Source organism: Syzygium oleosum, unplaced genomic scaffold, assembly GCF_021117445.2.
Source record: "Syzygium oleosum isolate NSW1041296 unplaced genomic scaffold, Sole_v2.1 Sole_v2.13, whole genome shotgun sequence".
Taxonomy (NCBI): domain Eukaryota; kingdom Viridiplantae; phylum Streptophyta; class Magnoliopsida; order Myrtales; family Myrtaceae; genus Syzygium; species Syzygium oleosum.
In genome coordinates, this window is record NW_026607497.1 from 6,667,318 (window position 1) to 6,684,061 (window position 16,744).

The following is a 16,744-nucleotide window of genomic DNA, read 5'->3' on the forward strand; positions in this document are numbered from 1 at the left end:
CAGCAGATTACAGTTAAGTTTTTACAACGAGCCTGAAAAGGAGAGGGGAAGAAAAAGACTCTGGGAAGCAATACAGATCCAACCGTTTTTGGAGTGGAAGTTTAGATGCAATCTGATTACATGACCATCTATCCAACCAATCTCCGAACTTCAACTGTTATGAGCTGCCCCATTTTCGTTCGATCAAATGTATTCTGATAGAGCTTGCAGCCAGCAATGCTCCGAAAGTACCAAAATTCTCTCAAGGCTTGGCGTATAATGTTCATGAAGATAGACAGGCATTGATAGATTACAACTGGTCCTTGAGGTGTTCAACTCGAAATTCTAACAGCGGAAGGCATGTTAGTAGCTTCTACGGACCAGTTTCTGCTTAAATTGGAACTTTGACTTATGCCCACATATGATTGCATTCTCCTGGGGACAATGTGGGCCTGGCTCCTTAAATCTACAGCTGGGATTGCCCCTTAAAGGACCTGCACTTGTCCACCTTCCCTCTCATCACATCTTGTCGTTCCAACGGTTTTGGTAGGCTGAAATGGTCGCTCATAAAGATCTGAGGTCTGCAAGATGCGTACTTTAAGGGTGTTATGTCATGGAAAAATTCTAGTTGATATTTGCGTGGGGTTGAGCTGAACAGAGAAACAGGTGAACAAGCCAAACTTCACTTTCGCAGTTATCAATGCAAGCTGAATTGTGCAGGCAGACCACTGGAACACCCTTTTTCTAGATAACGTGAGCCATTCGAATTTTTTGGGTTGACTAATCTCCTCGGATGCACGCAAATCCCCGTGAGCAGAAGACATTGCAATTATTACGCAGAATCCGCCGCATCCAAACGACGTGTTAGCTACTCGGGCTAGCCATTCAGCAAAGACTTGCTACGTTTGGGGGCTGATGGTGATGGTAGGTGAGTGCTGATCTATAATGGAAGAATTCATGTTAGATGATCTAACATGAATTCTTCTTTGAATTGCTACCATTCACCGACTCAACAGCCCCAAGACTTGACTGCACAGAAGAGATCGATGCATAGAGTTGGTCGATTAATTGCGTATTGAAAAGAGCTTAGATCTTCATCCAATTTGGACCTTTGTCACTGCAATATTTCCATATTGGTCATTGCTTATGGATCACATCTAGGAGATAGAGTTAGATACATTCGATTTAGCTGAAACAACAAAAGAAATGTGTGTCCGGTGCATTTCCTAATCGATCGAAACCAAACTATACCATGGTGATCTTTACCCCCGCCTCTTAACTATGTCTGGTCATATGCTATAAATATTTCATTGGCCGCATATTATTGGCTTGTTTACTGATGTCTTCATCTTTTTTTTATAAAAAAAAAACGATTTTTCCGACATGGTAGCAGAACACGGATCAAGCGTTCGAAACCTAGCACACTCTTGCTAATTTCTATTGGAATGTTATATCGTTATTAGTGCTGTTCCGTCCACAATTGCGCGTGTAGTACCAGCTTACATGCGAAGAGAAGTGTTCAGTCATGTACCGTAAATACATTATTGACTCGATAGGTGGAAAATATTCGAGAAGGAGAATGCCACTCGTGCAATTATCCATCGGACGAAATATGATGTGACGGATTATAAATAGGGTTTTAAGCAACAATTCGTATTTAACATTCAGCATGATTTTACAAAAATCAACCGATACACTAGCTTAATCAAGGCTTATATGTTCTCCGTCTCAGATTGAAGTAAATCTCCTCGAACCACTAATCTGATTATTGAGTCACAAGCTATAAGTCACAAGCTACGAACATCATTCGCACGCAAACTTAACTAAAACTAAAAGCGAGTGATGTCTACGATTATAACTCATTTAATTAGAGAAATAAGTTTTAAAAAAAAAAACCACCCAGAAGAGGAGGAAAAAGTGACCTATTATTTTAACATAAGACATATGATTGTTAGGGAATTATCTATTTAGTACTTACCTCTCGGCTTCGTCACACACCGCGACTGCCCACGTGTACCACAACGTTCCAGAATGTCTGTCGTCTTCGTCTTCTTCTTCTGCATTTCAATCACTTCTCTCTCTCCTCCGGCCACAGGAAGCAGCAGCAGCAGCAGCAGCTGAGCACGCGCGCTGCGTCGTCGCAGATGTCCCGCCGGTGCTTCAGCCTGACGGAGTCCAGGAACTGGTGCTACCGCTTCGCGTTCGCCAAGTCCGGCCTCCGCTCCGCCCTCACCGACCTCCGCGACGGCGGCGGCACCGTCGTCCACTGCTGGGTCCCCAAGGCCCGATCCCCGGCCAAGCCCGACCTCCTCCTCATCCACGGCCTCGGCGCCAACGCCCTCTGGCAGTGGGCCGACGTCCTCCCCCACCTCGCCCCTCACTTCAACCTCTTCATCCCCGACCTCCTCTTCTTCGGCGACTCCTCCACCTCCCGCCCCGACCGCTCCGACTCCTTCCAGGTAAATACCATCGACCCCCGTCCCTTCCTCCCGTCGTGTGAAGATTCAGATGTCTTTAAGAGTTCTAGAGAACGTTGCGGGTGCAAGAGTTTTAAATTTGATAACTTGGAACCGACACGGAGCACGTTTAGGCTTTGATTTTGCCTTGGGACTATAGAGGGAGGATTGATCGTGATGGAGGAGTAAATAAAGATTGATCGTGGAATCATTATCGGCCCTTCTAGAGACTTTAGCTTTTAGGGTGGATGTTTGATTGCTGTATATTTGATTGTGCAATTGTTTTAGATTCATCATGTTCGAATTTATCAAAATCTGATTCCATAAATGTAACGAATGAGCCCTTCCTAGGCGCGGTGCCTGATGCGGGTCATGGAGTCGCATTCGGTGCGGCGGCTGAGCCTCGTGGGGCTGAGCTATGGGGGTTTTGTAGGGTACAGCATGGCTGCGCAGTCCATGGAGGAGGAGGCGGCGGTGGCGGTGGAGAGGCTGGTGATATGCTGCGCCGCCGTGTGCATAGAGGAGAAAGACTTGAAGGAGGGGGTGCTGAGCGTGAGTGACCTGGAGGAGGCGGTGACGATCCTCGTGCCGCATACGCCGGCGAGGCTCAGGGAGTTGATGGGCTACACGCTCTCCCGGCATCCTCCTCTCGGGCTGATTCCTTCTTGCTTGCTCAGTGATTTCATTGATGTGAGACTCTCTCTCTCTTTATCTCATGCAAGACCAGCACTCGGTTAAGTGTGTCAATGTCTTCCTCTTCTGTTGTGGTTGTGGATGAATTGGCGGGATTCGTTTTCTAGATCTGATCTTCAGCTGCAGGTAGTGCCTAATCAATCTAGTGTCCATATTGCAATTTGCATGTGTAGAATTCACGATTTAACGAGAGACGGTGCGACCCACTTATTACTGAGGTACCAAATTTGGTGGTGGAAGGATAAGGTGTTCATTTGCTATGGAGGGAGAGCACTAGAGTAGCATCGGTCGATGATAAAGACAGAACAGTGCCCGAGCAATAGGTGATATATTCGATCGAGTAGGTGGGCTCTAAGCTTAATTAGGACAGTGATAGTTGCAGCTGGCCGGCAGGTCAAGCGTAGCAGCCAGTCGCACTAGATATACTAGCACGCGAATATCATGCTGTTTAAAGATATGTTGATGAAGGCATTGCGCGAACTGAGATTCTTACCTCGCTATGGGTCGTGGATCTGTCGTTCTTCTTCGCCTGAAAATTTACGTGCGCGGATATCGACAGGCAATGTGCGCTGATTACATTGAAGAGAAGAGAGACTTGGTTCGAGCAATCCCAAGGAATCGTAAAATCTCCGAAATCCCAAAAATCACCCAGGTTATACTTCTTTCCCCTTTTCCTTATTGTCTTTACCTTCTCGGTTCTTGTTAATGCTCCCGCGCATTAGAAAGTTGCATAAACGTAATCGTGCCAATTGATACTGCAGCCCACGTTGATAATCTGGGGAGAGCATGACCATGTCTTCCCATTACAGCTGGGTCACAGGCTAAAGAGGCAAGTTTTCCCTTCATCTCTCCAAAATCTTTCTCCAACTAACACTATTGCGAGTTTAGTCTCGGGCTGAACCCCCCGAGTCTTTCTTACCGTAGGCATATAGGAGACAATGCGCATGTCGTGGTCGTCAAGGATACAGGACACGCCTTCAACGTGGAGAAACCGAAAGAGTTCTGCAAGCTGTTGAAGATGTTCCTCGTTGATCAGCAGCCTCCTCCAGCAAGCTCATCACCGGATTCTGAAAGTGAGAAACGCACTACAGAAAAGAGTTCTACAAGCTGTTGAAGACGTTCCTAGTTGATCAGCAGCCTCCTCCAGCAAGCTCATCACCGGATTCTGAAAGTGAGAAATGCACTACAGAAAAGAGAACAAGCGATAGTGGTAGTGATCCGAAGACGAAGACAACAGATGCTCCTTCACAAGCATGGACTAATTGTGCCGAGGACATCCACAGGCCATTCGAATCAATTCTTTGGTTTATGATCCATTCGTGACCCTAAGGTGCATTTATCTGGAGGCAATCCCTCACAGATCCAAGGAAAAGAATCGGTTATGAATTGTATACAAGACGGCATCTTCCATTCTCCTCTAACTCATGTAATATTTTACCATTCTGGATTCACAATGGCATTCACTCCACAGATACAAACAATCTGAGAAAAGGCCTCCTTGTTTAAAGAACAAAGATAGCAGAATTCAATCGTGTCACAAGCACAAACAACACAATACCGTGGAGAAGCATTCTGTTGAACAAGTAAATACAGACCAACAGTCTACTAACTGCACCATCACACAAGACCATGACTCCTGCCCTTGCCAGCCTCAATGTCCCCCAAAGAATTGAAATCATCAGGAATCATCTACTTTGCCCAATTAACTCTGCATAAAAGTTTAAGAGACGCGGCATAAACACAGAAATGTACTAAAAGCTCTGTCACCTCCGACATGAGAAGTGACAAATAAATATATACTAAAAGCAGCACCAAATTTTCAAGAGCGTATAATTTAAAGATAAGTTGCGCATGTGTATGACTTCCTTACCTCTGCCTGAGGTTCAACAACTTTAGATTGCTCGCCTGTCAATTTCAGAAAAAAAAGGTTAACACATTTGTTATGCTTGGGTACCAGATCAAAAGCTTGAGAAGAGACATGTTTTATAAACAACCCATTTTCTAGCAAAACGGATATAGAAATCTATGAACAGGAATATCTTGCGTATAATATTTAAGAAAGAGAGAATGTTGCAAATGGAATAACTGCAGGAAGATATTCTCCATCAAAACAGTCCAAGAGACAAAAAGTCGTGGATATTCAATTGACAAGCAGGTCCTCAAAAATCGATTCTTTTGCCATGTTAACAAAGCAATAAGACCCCTCCTGAGAAAATAGTCCTCTTAAAATGCAGTGGTTCCTGATATCATTAACAGCTCAACTACCGTTACAGTTCTTTAGCCACCTAAATATGGCCGTATCGTCTAGAAAAGTTGGTATTGCCAATCCATTTAGTTTATGACTGCAAGAATTCGACATTCTACAAAAGGGAGGGGTTGACGAGACGTTCACCTCCTTCTTCGGGCAAATCTGAGGTCCATAGCGTAAGATTGTCCCTAAGAAGCTGCATAATGAGAGTACTGTCCTTATAGGACTCTTCATTTAGGCTATCGAGTTCCGCAATAGCCTCATCAAAAGCTTGTTTGGCCAGATGGCATGCCCTGCCCGTCAAAGAATTAGATCTCAGTTATCTAAACTAAAATTTGTTTCTTCTGAATGTGTGAGCCCATGCTTCTTCGACCACGCTATTGCTTCCACAAATATAGAAGCTAGCCCTGCCATCACGTATGCACATGCAGCAAAAATATGCCCAAGAAACACACAGATTCAAAGAAGCATGCACATCAACCTTTCTGGCGAGTTCATGATTTCATAATAGAAGACGGAGAAATTCAAAGCCAGTCCAAGTCTGATAGGGTGAGTTGGAGGCAAATCTGTTGAAGCAGTGGAACTGGCAGCCTGCATATTGAGCCAAAAATAGGCACTTCATTTTAAGAGGATGGAAAATGGAAAAAACCGAGGAAACAGTGACGAATGAGACAAATGAAACCAACAGGAGCCTCAGACTTTATGAACCACACAGAGGAGCACCCACCTCATATGCCTTAAGCGACTGATCAGCAGCTTCTTTGCGGTCATCACCAGCTTTGAATTCAGCAAGGTAACGATAATAATCACCTTTCCTGCCAAATTAGGAAACAATAAACATTAGAAGAAAAAGAAACTATTTATAGCCTGCAAGTCAACAACCCAATGAAAACATGACGAGGAAACTCTAAAATCTGGTTCATTGGCTATCACTTAGGGAGAAGGATCCCAGTATGCACTTTGCCAGCCTTAAAAACAGAAGATACATAATCGAACCCATAGTGTCGATAAATATAAGAATCAAAATAACTGTTTCCTTCGGACATTGTAACATGAAGTCAAAAGGTATTAAATCGCAAATGACTATCCTTGCCACTGTCCAAAGATCAGTCACCTTTTTAGCTCCAGAAATTTCCAATTCTGCTCATGCAATACAGGGGTCGGTGCGTTACACATGGCAAGAGAAAAAATTATGAATAAATGTGTGTATATCTACATATTCCCATGTTTCCCCCCAGCGTATCCAGGTTTCCCTCATGTGTGCTTGGTTGATTCCATGCATCATAACCATGTTTTCACTGTGCTGTTACAGCCCAGTTGACCTTCATTTTCAGCACGTGACATGGAGACACGGAAGGGGAGGGAGCTTAAATGGAGAATTCCTCACATCTTATAGTAGAAAACAGTTGATTCTCCACTTGAGGAGGATGGGATAAGATGCTTATCAATGACTGAGAGAATGTCACTGCAGATCTTCATGAGCTCATCTTCAACCCTTTGCCTGTAGTCCTTTATCCTCTTCGCATTCTGCTCGTTGCCCTTGGCCTCCTCCTTCTGTTCGATGGAAGATAAAATCCGCCACGATGCCCTTCTCGCACCAATCACATTCTTATACCCAACAGATAACAGATTTCGCTCCTCAACAGTCAGTTCCACATCTAGCTTAGCCACTTGCTTCATCGACTCAACCATCTCTGCAACAAAAGGGGGTGAAACAAATAAGAGACCTCACAACTCACAATTATACATTTATTGGTGAAATGAAATCCCTAAATAAAGATATTGCAAAAGAGGGATCTGGTTGTTTAAGCAAAACCGGTAATCTAACTGAAACCTCGGGCGCGTTCCATCATTTGTAAGACGATAACTTTTGTCTGGAGAACATAAAATCCTAGTTATCATCTCTTCCTTTGCCTTTCAGTAGATCAACTGTCTATTTAAAAAGGGCATATCTACGAAGACCATCCCAGAGAGAAGTTGGGGTTCGCCGACTCCTCCCAATCCACGAGCTTACCAAAATCTTAAAAGAGGACATGCAGTAGCCTTCGCAAAGTAATAATAACCCCATCAATAATCGTTCGTCAGGTATCTAAAGCCGTTCGCCTCACATTACACTCCATCCCATAACAAGGCAACAACGCTCGCAAACGAAACCGAGACGACGAATCACCGCACGAAATGGAGAAACCACGCGAGGGGGGGGGGGGGGGGCTTCCGGCAACAGGTCACGCGGCGAGGAGACGAGAACCCTAGAAGAAGACTCAAAAAAGAAAAAAAAACGAAAAGGCCGCAAAAACCTCCCCGCCGGCCGCCGGCCGACGTCCGATCAGCCAAAAGCTACCCCTAGCGGCGCGGCGGGGACGGACGGACGGACGGACGGCCGCCCGCCACGGATTCCCCTGCCGGAAGAATCGACACGCCATCCAATCCAGCACCCACGCGCGCCCGCTAGCTAAACCTAAAGCAGACGAACAACAACAACAACAACCTCAACCTCACAAGCAAAGAAAGGAACAGAAACGGAACTCGCGCATTCGCAACGAAACTCCAGCCACAACGGAACACGCCGGGAAAAAAGCATCCGCGGAAGCGCTCCGATCCGCAGGAGAAGCTAGAGGACGATCCCGTGCACGGGAGATCCGGCAAAAGAGGAAAACGGATCGAATGGCGAGTAGCGCGTGATGTGCTCGAGTGAAGAAGAGGAGGAGGGAAGCTAACCGTCGTATCGCTCGGCTTGCTCCGCGAGCCTCGCCGAGTAGACCTGCTGCTCTCTCTCCCTCTCCATCTCTCTCTCTCGCTCTCTCTCTCTTCTCTCTCTACCTCTGTGAGCTGCGTGTTGTGTGACGGAAATGTGTTCTCTCGCTGGTTTTTTGGGGCGAGGGTAACCGGCTCTCTTTAGCTCTGGCTGCGTTTCTCTGGTTGCGAAAAAAGACGAAAAAAAAATTGGGAAATTAAAGAGATGAAAAGGGGGAAAATTTTGCACTCCGTGGTGGCCGTTGGATTCGGGATGGTGGTTTTCGTGCGTCGAGAGCTAGCGGCCAGCCTTGGTTCTTTGGCCGTGGAATTGGGCGGTTTGCCTTTTGGGGCGTGTTTTAGGTGAAGAAGCCCCACCGTTGGATGAACGCCTAGTCATGCTCTTTTGATCGTTGGAGAACCATACATGTTCCATAAAATAATCCATAAATTTTAATGATTCTTTAGCCTAATGGTAATGTAATCCATGCTTTAATTCATGTGTTCGTGGATTTTGCGATAATTAAATATGATATCTCCCTTAACTTTTAAATTTGCTCAACGCGAAGCTAACGTGGCATTATTTAATTTTTTCCTTCTTAACTCTAGGTCGAGCTCGCCCGGGACGCGAGGCCTGCCGACGGCGAGGCCTCGTCGCGCCGGGCGAGGTCTTAACGCAGCGAGCTCGACCTCGCCATGGCGGCGATGCCCATCGAGGTCGGCTCGCCATGGCCGGCGAACTTTTAATTTATTTAACAATAAAAAAATGTTTAGGATCAATTAACACAATTACAAAAGGTTTAAGACTTTTTTGGTAATTTTCCGGACTTTTGACTTATTAACGGAAGGACAACATTAAACACTTTTATATAATTCGGAATTTAAGTTGAACATGTATCGAAAGTTCAGGGATTATATTGAATAATTTAAAGTTCATGATTCAAAAATCACGTTAAACAAATTAAAAATTCAGATATATTTTTGTCATTTTTTTCTTGATTTGTCGACGGTAGATGTGATGGTTCTTAATTAATTGTGAGATCGATAGCTTATTTTGAAACGTAAATAAATAAATAATAAATACTTAAAAATTATTGTAGGGTTCATCTTTTAAGAATTTGTAAGGGCATGTTTAATATCATTTTTGTTTCTCTATTTTTCCTTTATTTGTCGACGGCGGATGTGACCGTCTTTAATTAACTACGAGATGGATAGCTTATTTTGGAACGCAAGCAAATAAATAATAAATACTTAAAAGTTGTAGTAGGGTTCATCTTTTAAGAATTTGTAATCCTCACGCTAGTTAAAAACTGTTATGCGAAGCCGTTCCCTTTATTTTGGAAGGCTTACCAAACGTATTTATTAATGTAAATTTCGTATAATTAAAACTCGTCTATAAAATAAAAATAGTAAAAAATTATTTCTAAATAGAAATTATTTTTAGGAACCGAAACGTTACTAATCATACCCTTCATGTTCAGTTTTCAGTTTTGACTCTCGTCGCGGCGTGGTCAACAGCTCCGACGTCCGCACGTGCTGCGCCAAACGATCACTTCGCCGCGCTTCTCTCGGCGCGGGTTGTTTCTCGCCGTCGGGCCACCGGGATTCGGCGCTCGTGCCGGCGGTCTGCGGCGGCGATTCGGGGTCCTTTCTTGAGCATACACACATTGGCCTCTCTGCGACGGATGATCGTTTTCCCGCGCTGCGACGGAGGAGCTAGGGCTCGAATTCAAATCCGATTTCCCTAGCCCCTTCGACGCTTGAGCAGCAGCAAAATCAGCTGATTTCCGTCGTCCCCTTAGCTGCAACCAGCTCCGTGTTGTGTTGCTGTTCTCATTCGCACTCGAATCTTGAATTTCTTCTTCACCGCTCAAAACCCCTCTCGAGAATCAGTTCGCGCAGCGGCGGCCGAAACCCTCCCCCCGGAAAGTCGCGATTTTGCTGCGGTATGGCCAGTGCCGGATACGATCTCTCTCAATTCGACATTTCCAAGGAGGTAATGTTTTGTCTGTCTGTCTGCCTGCCTCTCTTTTTTCTTCTCTCGATTTCTGGGTTACTCGCGTCCGAGGAAGCCGTGTGGTGTCCGAGTAAATTTTCGTGTTTCTTGTCGAAACAGGAGAAGGACAAGCTTGTGGGGGAAGTGATGCGTTATGCGTTGTTCAAGACTCACCAGAACTCGGGGTGTCCGATCAAGAGAGAGGAGCTCACTCAGTTGGTCACTCGGAATTACCGGAACCGGAACCTGCCCGCGCTCGTCATCAACGAGGCCCGCGAGAAGCTCTCGAGCGTTTTCGGGTACGAGATGAGGGAGCTCCAGAAATCGCGCCCTTCGACTAACCAGACCCGGTCTTCTCAATCAAGTAAAGTTGGTTGCTTCTTGTTGTTGTTGTGGACCCTTGTGTGTGTTTCCTGAGGAGGAACATCTAGATGGTAATGCTTGTGATGTTGAGTTTGGCCACCACCTGCAGCGTATGTACATGATCAGTGTAATCTTTCGTGAACTGATTTATTTGGGTACAGAAAGAGCCGAATTGGAACTTTCTTTTACTTACTAGGCACCTCTTGGGTTAGGGCAATCCTGTCACGAAAAACACTGGTTCGTTTTGAATTCGCTGATGGGATTGAATTGTGTCATTTAGTTTTTATCTTTCGCTAGTTTGTGTTATATAGTTTGAATTTCTTGCTGCAAATGCATGATGGATTTAGTCATTAAATTACATGGAGAGTTTTGTTTTTCTTATAATTTGGATTATTCGACACTTTAATTCGTCTTTATCATGATGGGACACTGTGATATAGCCATGTTCTGCATTGCTGTTTTTGGTCTATTTGCTTTGAAAACTTGTTTTCTGTTAACTCAGTTATAACTGGACCAGATTTCATGTTCTTTTTTCAGGTTCTGCAGACAGCAGATCCTATGTCCTCATGAGTCAGCTACCTGCTGAACTATATAGGAGGTATGTGGAGGACGTAAATACAGCCCATCTGTCTGGTTTTACTTTTGTGGTGATAAGTATCGTGCATCTTGCTGGAGGCAAAATCCCAGAAGGTTTGTTTTCCAATTCCTAAACGTGTCTTTTTGGTGCTAAAATGATTAATGAAAGTATGCAATTATGAAACCTGTTCTCTTTTTTCCGAACCCAATTCTCTTTTCTGTATTTCTTTATCGAAGTTGAGATCATTTTGATATTCTGGATGGGGCTCTCCTGCTAGTCACTGCACCAAAATACTATGTCCAATAGATGCTATTCAGCTATTGGTTTACACAGCTTCGGCAATCTTATTTGAAGAGAAATAATGAGTGTCGCGATCTGTTATGTTACTTTTTTCTTCAGAATTTCAAGGTTAATAATACTGCAATGATATTGCAGATAATTTATGGCACCATTTGAGACGGCTAGGATTGCATGAAACCGATGAAAACCACCAAGAATTCGGAAATGTCAAGCAGGCATTGGAAGCTTTAGTCCAGCAAAGGTTTGAGTATTGTTTAGGAGAATAATTTCTGTGCGGTCAACCAGAGAATATGCATTAATCTAAGATACTTCTTTAGATATTTGCAGAAAGACAAAGTTACTGGTCCAGAAGGTAGTATGATATTGTACGAGCTTGCTGAGAGAGCATTAGATGCAAGAATTATTGAGAAGATCAAAGAAAACATATCACAGGTACCTCTGGATATGCCATAGCTGACTCTCTTTGGGATTTTCTTTGTTTATCTCTAGATGACGTGCCTCTGTCGTCCCAGTAACATACAATCTGCAAGATGTGTAAAGCTTCAACATATTTGCTAGTGCAGCCTTTTCATTGCATAATTTTTCCCATTCCAATGTTATGCATCCTCCGAGTGAAAAAGGAGATTTTTGTTGATGTAAGGGTGGTACTGGCGAAAATTTTATATGAAACATTTGTCTCACCTATATCATGGAGGATGGATATACAGCACCTGCCCCCTACCCCAAAGAAATAGTGCGCGTGCCACACATGCCTACACTGAAAACAAGAAGAAAAACCTCTACTAAGTAATCCTAGTCTGCCTATATAATATGAAATTACACTGATAAACTAGGTGGTGAATGGAATGAAATCATATCAAAGCCCTTCCACTTTTTCTCTTTCTACTGCCTTTTTTCTTTGGGTTCTTGACCTGTCATATCTTTCTGTTGATGTTGGCATTTTGTTGCCATGGCAGGTTGTGAAGAAAGATGTCACTTATGAAGACGCGGAGTAGGATCCATTTAAAGGACAGAGTAGCTGTAGATTCATGATATCATTCTTACCCTTTTTTTGTATCCTTGTGGAAGATTCTATACTCATATGGGGCTGTACCCTGGCTTAATGCTGTGGTTTTGCATTTCAATGTCAAGCTTATCAAGATACTTATCTATGAAGCAGATTAATGCAGCGCGAATGTCCTCGTCAGAGATTTCCTTTTGTTGGGGGCGGGGTAGAGGACCTGTCACCTGTCATGAACTTAATTGCAGTGGCATTCTTTATCCCAAATTATCATTAGCAAAGTGTGTTCTACTCTACATATATGCCATGAATAAGACAATCAAGTTTCTTGTCTGGAAAGGAAGTAAATGCAGAGATCACATGCGAATCCTAAACAATACTTGGTACTAGGTAAAGTTGCCCTCTAGAGGAAATGACACGAGGAAGCAACAAAAGCACATGAAAAGAAGCATCTGCAGAGGAATGAGAGGACAACCTTGGACCTGCATATCCTGATGCACTTGAAATGTTGTCGGTATTGTCTTGTGGAAAGCTAGGCATCTTTCTGATTACTTGATTAGGGTGGCGATTCATTCCCATTAAGTCACGGCTTATTATTAGCAATCCACCAGAGGCAATTTAATTCAGTGTCGGCTAGAATGTCCATAATTTTATGAAATGTCGCGCCACATTTCAGTCAGACATTCTAGAACATAGATCACAAGAGATCGGGACATCAGTGTCATACAACAAATCTGACTCCAAGCAGAATTCTGTGAGATGCAAATTATTGCATAACAATTGTAGTATACACAACACTCAAATACCCAAAAAAAAAAAGTGACTTACTCCAACAATCATGATGATCATGTTTTACTACAATGAAGCTTCAGAATCTACTTCCTCGAAAGGAGATCAATATACAAATCTGACCGGATGCCAGTCATCTGGAATAAGAATACAAAGTGATCTAAACGATCATCAGATTATCAGTTGTCCGCATTTAATGCTTAGCCTGTGTCTAAAGATGAGTTATGCAACGAGGTTCTGCTGCCGAGTTCTCGCGGGCGACTTTTCATACCTAAAGTCTTGAATAGCATCGTCATTTACAAAATGATCAGTGACTCCTGCTCGTGCTTGCATCCCCAATTGAAACGGTAGCAAGGGATTTGGAAGCCCAGACACCAGCATTCCTCGCTCCTTCCTGTAAATTGCTTCTCTTGCGTGGTTCTTTAATAGATTTTGATAGCTGTGTCGCCTGCTTAAGATAAGGCAGGAAAAGGCCCAACATGCTCAGCAAACCCATATTTTGGATGTGCCTACTCCATGCCCACTGAACGCATATGGCGAGAGTCGGATAGAGGAAGTAAAGCAATCTCAAGAGCACAAACGCGGTCGCCAAAGCCAGATATGTTTCATGCCTAAGCATGTTCTCAGGTGATCTTGCCCACCAGAATGGGCAGCTTTCCGGCTCGGTGTTATCATGCTTCTCGTAATTTGGAGTTTTAATTTCTTCCAATGATGGCCACTCCGAAGTCAAAGGCTTCATACCTAGCATTCATGTACAACAGCTGACGTTTATTTTTAAAAATGAAGAAAATGCAGTTGCAGCCATAACAATTCTGACGGAATCGTGCAAGTCCAAATGAAATACCAGAAACATTAAAATGGATGGCCTGGCCCGAGGTTGAGGGCAAAAATCAAATCAGCATACTTGTATCAATTAGCAAGAGAAAGATGCCTCATAAAAGGCACAATCTCAAACCCCCTCCAACTCTTCGTGAACACACACAGGCATGCACAACATGCAACCAGGAAAAGAGGCACATTTAACCAGGCAGATATACCCCGAACAAAAGGGTCACATGCAAAAATACCATATTATTCAATCCATCAAAAACTGATATTTACCTCAACCAATCTGACTTGTGACATAGCAAAGTGATAGTTATTTAGCTCAGTACTCACAAGTTGCTATCATTCACACAATGCAGAGTAAAACGAATGAAAAAGGAATCAAAACAGGACCGGCACAAGACACTGCAGGAGGTACATACCAGTGACAACATTGTAGTAAGTCACAAGAGAATCAACGGTCCGAGGGCCACTGTAGCGTATATGAACTGTGGAATTCAATAGGAAAAGCAATGGGAACCCATGGACACCATATTTTGAGAGGATGCTGCAAAATTACACCCAACTTTACTCTCAAAAACCATATAATGAATCTCTAACTCAAAACTAAGGGCAGAACAAACCTTGGGCGTACAGCTGATTCTTCAATTGCAAAATGAGCGATGGAGGGATACAAAGAGGATAAGAGGGAGAAACGTGGTCTGATCAGCCTCGAGAAAGGACACCACGATGCATAGAAAAGAACAGCTACGTACTCCTCACTATTCTTGTGGACTATACTCAGTGCCCTTAGCAGTGAAAGCTCATCACCCTTCATAGAATACAGTTAAAAATCCTCATCAAAATTTAATAAAATGTATTCACCAGGAAAAGCAAAAACAACCCCTGAGTTTCACTTTGTTTCTGCCGAATATTTTTCCCTTGATACAGTTTCGTCAGGCTCAGTCTCATACATGCTTCCATGAAGCAACACTCATATCAAAGAACCAAACTTTGACATGACTCTTCATAAGCTTGAAAGTCTATGCATAGGACAGTAAAGAAGTATTTTTACAGCGATTCTAGTTTCGCTTCATTTAAAGAATGAAGTGCTAAAATAAACATTGTTCCAGCATTACCCAAAAGGAAAAGGAAAAGGAAAAGGCAAAAATTATTATCTTTCTAAGAAAAGATGGAGGCAATCCACTATTCTGCGGACCAACCCTAGAAGTTCAGATTAAAGTCCAAAAAAGAGGACCAAAATCTCAGCTTAGCTGAACAAGAAAACCTGAATAACATAACTCGAGAATCTAAAGTCAATCTCTCATGCTCTCCAACTTGAGATTAGTTCTGGCTATACTTTTCACCCTAATCATGCACTGGCTCGGACATCGATCATATAGTTCAAAGAAAAGAACCCATTTCTCCATTCTCTGTCACTCGCATCCAGTAGAAACCAACCAAAGCCTTCAACTAAAAATCCAGCCCAAAAATCTACCCTTTCAAACACAAAACCCACACCAACGCCTATGCAATTCCACGAACAAGAATAAACAGGAGATATCCAAGAAAGCAACAAGGACAAAAAACCAAGAACAGGAACAAGAACACGCACGGCCCAATCTAGTACCTCGGTAACACCCACGAACTGGAAAGATTCCCTACGACGACGACGACCGTCCAACGAGCAGCGAGAATCCCCAAACCCCACGATCGATCCCGCGAGCGACTCCCGCTCGCAGACGGCGCCGGCCGGCGAGCCCTCGGCCGGATCCAAGACGGCAGCCCACGCCACCAACATCACCGCCCAAACCCTCATGGCCGTGGCCAGAAAGATGCCCCCAAGCCGATCGACGCCACACCCCCCAAGAACCACCACAAAAAAAAAAAAAACAAGAAAAAGAACCGGCAAAAGAAAAGAAGAAGAAAAGGAAAAAGGAAAAAGGACGAAGACCCAGTTGAATCAAATGGCCAGTTCAGCTAACCCACCACCAGGAGAAGGGACGAGAGAAATTTGGAAGAAAAATTTCACGAAATTGGAAATTTTACGATGGGGATTTGATGCTCCTTTCTTTTTCTTCTTCTTGTGTGTGCTGTTGGAATTTTCTTGTGTTTGTTTTTTCTTGGTGGGTTCTTTTCCTTGGGGGGGAGAGAGATAGAAACGAATGGGGGAGAGCGACGAGGAGAGGAGAGGAGAGGATGGGAGGGCTTCGCTATCGCACTCGGCTTTGGGGCGGTTTGGGAAGGTGTGGGATTTGGTCTCACGCTGCGGTTTGGTTTGGTGAGTGTGCTTGGGCGCACGGGTTGATACATGCTCGGTTCAGTTTATTTAGCTGAAAATAAATTATTTAAAAAGATATTTTCTTGAAATGATTTATTTGCATCGCTCGAAATAATTGTTTAATAAAAAATATTTTCGCCATCAGCGACAATTTATGTCAAAATATTTTTTTTTGCGGACGGTGAAAATATTCTTCGTTTATTTAATTTTTATGAGCAATACGAGCAATCGTTTTGAGAAAATATATTTCTAAATCGTTCATTTTCCGTGACGCTCCGTTTGTCTTCACATAAAATGTTACATTTCTCGGGAAGTCATTTTTTCGGGAAAATGATAATATTTTCTGGTATTTGATTGAAATATGAAAAAAACTGGAAAATATTTTTTCCGTCCTTTGAAAAGGAATACGCATATACTATTCAGCAACCAATAACGTGGAGTGGGGGAACTTGACATTGTCAATCATTGTCACCCTCATCGATTAACGGCTTTTAGCTGATCGTTTGGTTAATCATTCACTAGCAA

The 16,744-nt window shown here is 43.5% G+C and overlaps 4 protein-coding genes across 5 annotated transcripts; 2 read left to right on the forward strand and 2 right to left on the reverse strand.

Annotated features, from left to right (window-relative positions):
* The first annotated feature begins 1,974 nt into the window (after positions 1–1,974).
* LOC115674966 (uncharacterized) lies at positions 1,975–4,549 on the forward strand. Its single transcript, XM_056317157.1, has 6 exons — positions 1,975–2,438; positions 2,787–3,125; positions 3,688–3,780; positions 3,890–3,957; positions 4,053–4,168; positions 4,267–4,549. The coding sequence occupies exons 1-6, from the start codon at positions 2,124–2,126 to the stop codon at positions 4,449–4,451; spliced, it is 1,116 nt and encodes a 371-aa protein (XP_056173132.1). The 5' UTR covers positions 1,975–2,123; the 3' UTR covers positions 4,452–4,549.
* LOC115674968 (14-3-3 protein 7) lies at positions 4,515–8,274 on the reverse strand. Its single transcript, XM_030597507.2, has 7 exons — positions 8,095–8,274; positions 6,764–7,070; positions 6,104–6,191; positions 5,858–5,967; positions 5,521–5,669; positions 4,999–5,033; positions 4,515–4,836 (listed from the first exon to the last, which is right to left on the reverse strand). The coding sequence occupies exons 1-7, from the start codon at positions 8,159–8,161 to the stop codon at positions 4,831–4,833; spliced, it is 762 nt and encodes a 253-aa protein (XP_030453367.2). The 5' UTR covers positions 8,162–8,274; the 3' UTR covers positions 4,515–4,830.
* A 1,324-nt stretch (positions 8,275–9,598) lies between these two features.
* On the forward strand, positions 9,599–12,496 carry LOC115674970 (uncharacterized). Of its 2 annotated transcripts, none has more exons than XR_004004992.2 (6): positions 9,599–10,105; positions 10,226–10,469; positions 11,006–11,158; positions 11,481–11,586; positions 11,673–11,777; positions 12,302–12,496. XR_004004992.2 is itself a non-coding variant. In XM_030597508.2 (6 exons), the coding sequence occupies exons 1-6, from the start codon at positions 10,058–10,060 to the stop codon at positions 12,338–12,340; spliced, it is 705 nt and encodes a 234-aa protein (XP_030453368.1). In that variant the 5' UTR covers positions 9,599–10,057; the 3' UTR covers positions 12,341–12,496. The 2 variants fall into 2 exon arrangements, 1 of the variants encoding a protein (XP_030453368.1); XM_030597508.2 differs by having other exon boundaries at positions 11,663–11,777.
* A 655-nt stretch (positions 12,497–13,151) lies between these two features.
* LOC115674967 (5'-adenylylsulfate reductase-like 4) lies at positions 13,152–15,841 on the reverse strand. Its single transcript, XM_030597505.2, has 4 exons — positions 15,569–15,841; positions 14,583–14,770; positions 14,382–14,506; positions 13,152–13,875 (listed from the first exon to the last, which is right to left on the reverse strand). Exons 1-4 carry the CDS (start codon positions 15,755–15,757, stop codon positions 13,442–13,444), a joined length of 936 nt encoding a protein of 311 aa, XP_030453365.2. The 5' UTR covers positions 15,758–15,841; the 3' UTR covers positions 13,152–13,441.
* Between the last annotated feature and the right edge of the window lie 903 nt (positions 15,842–16,744).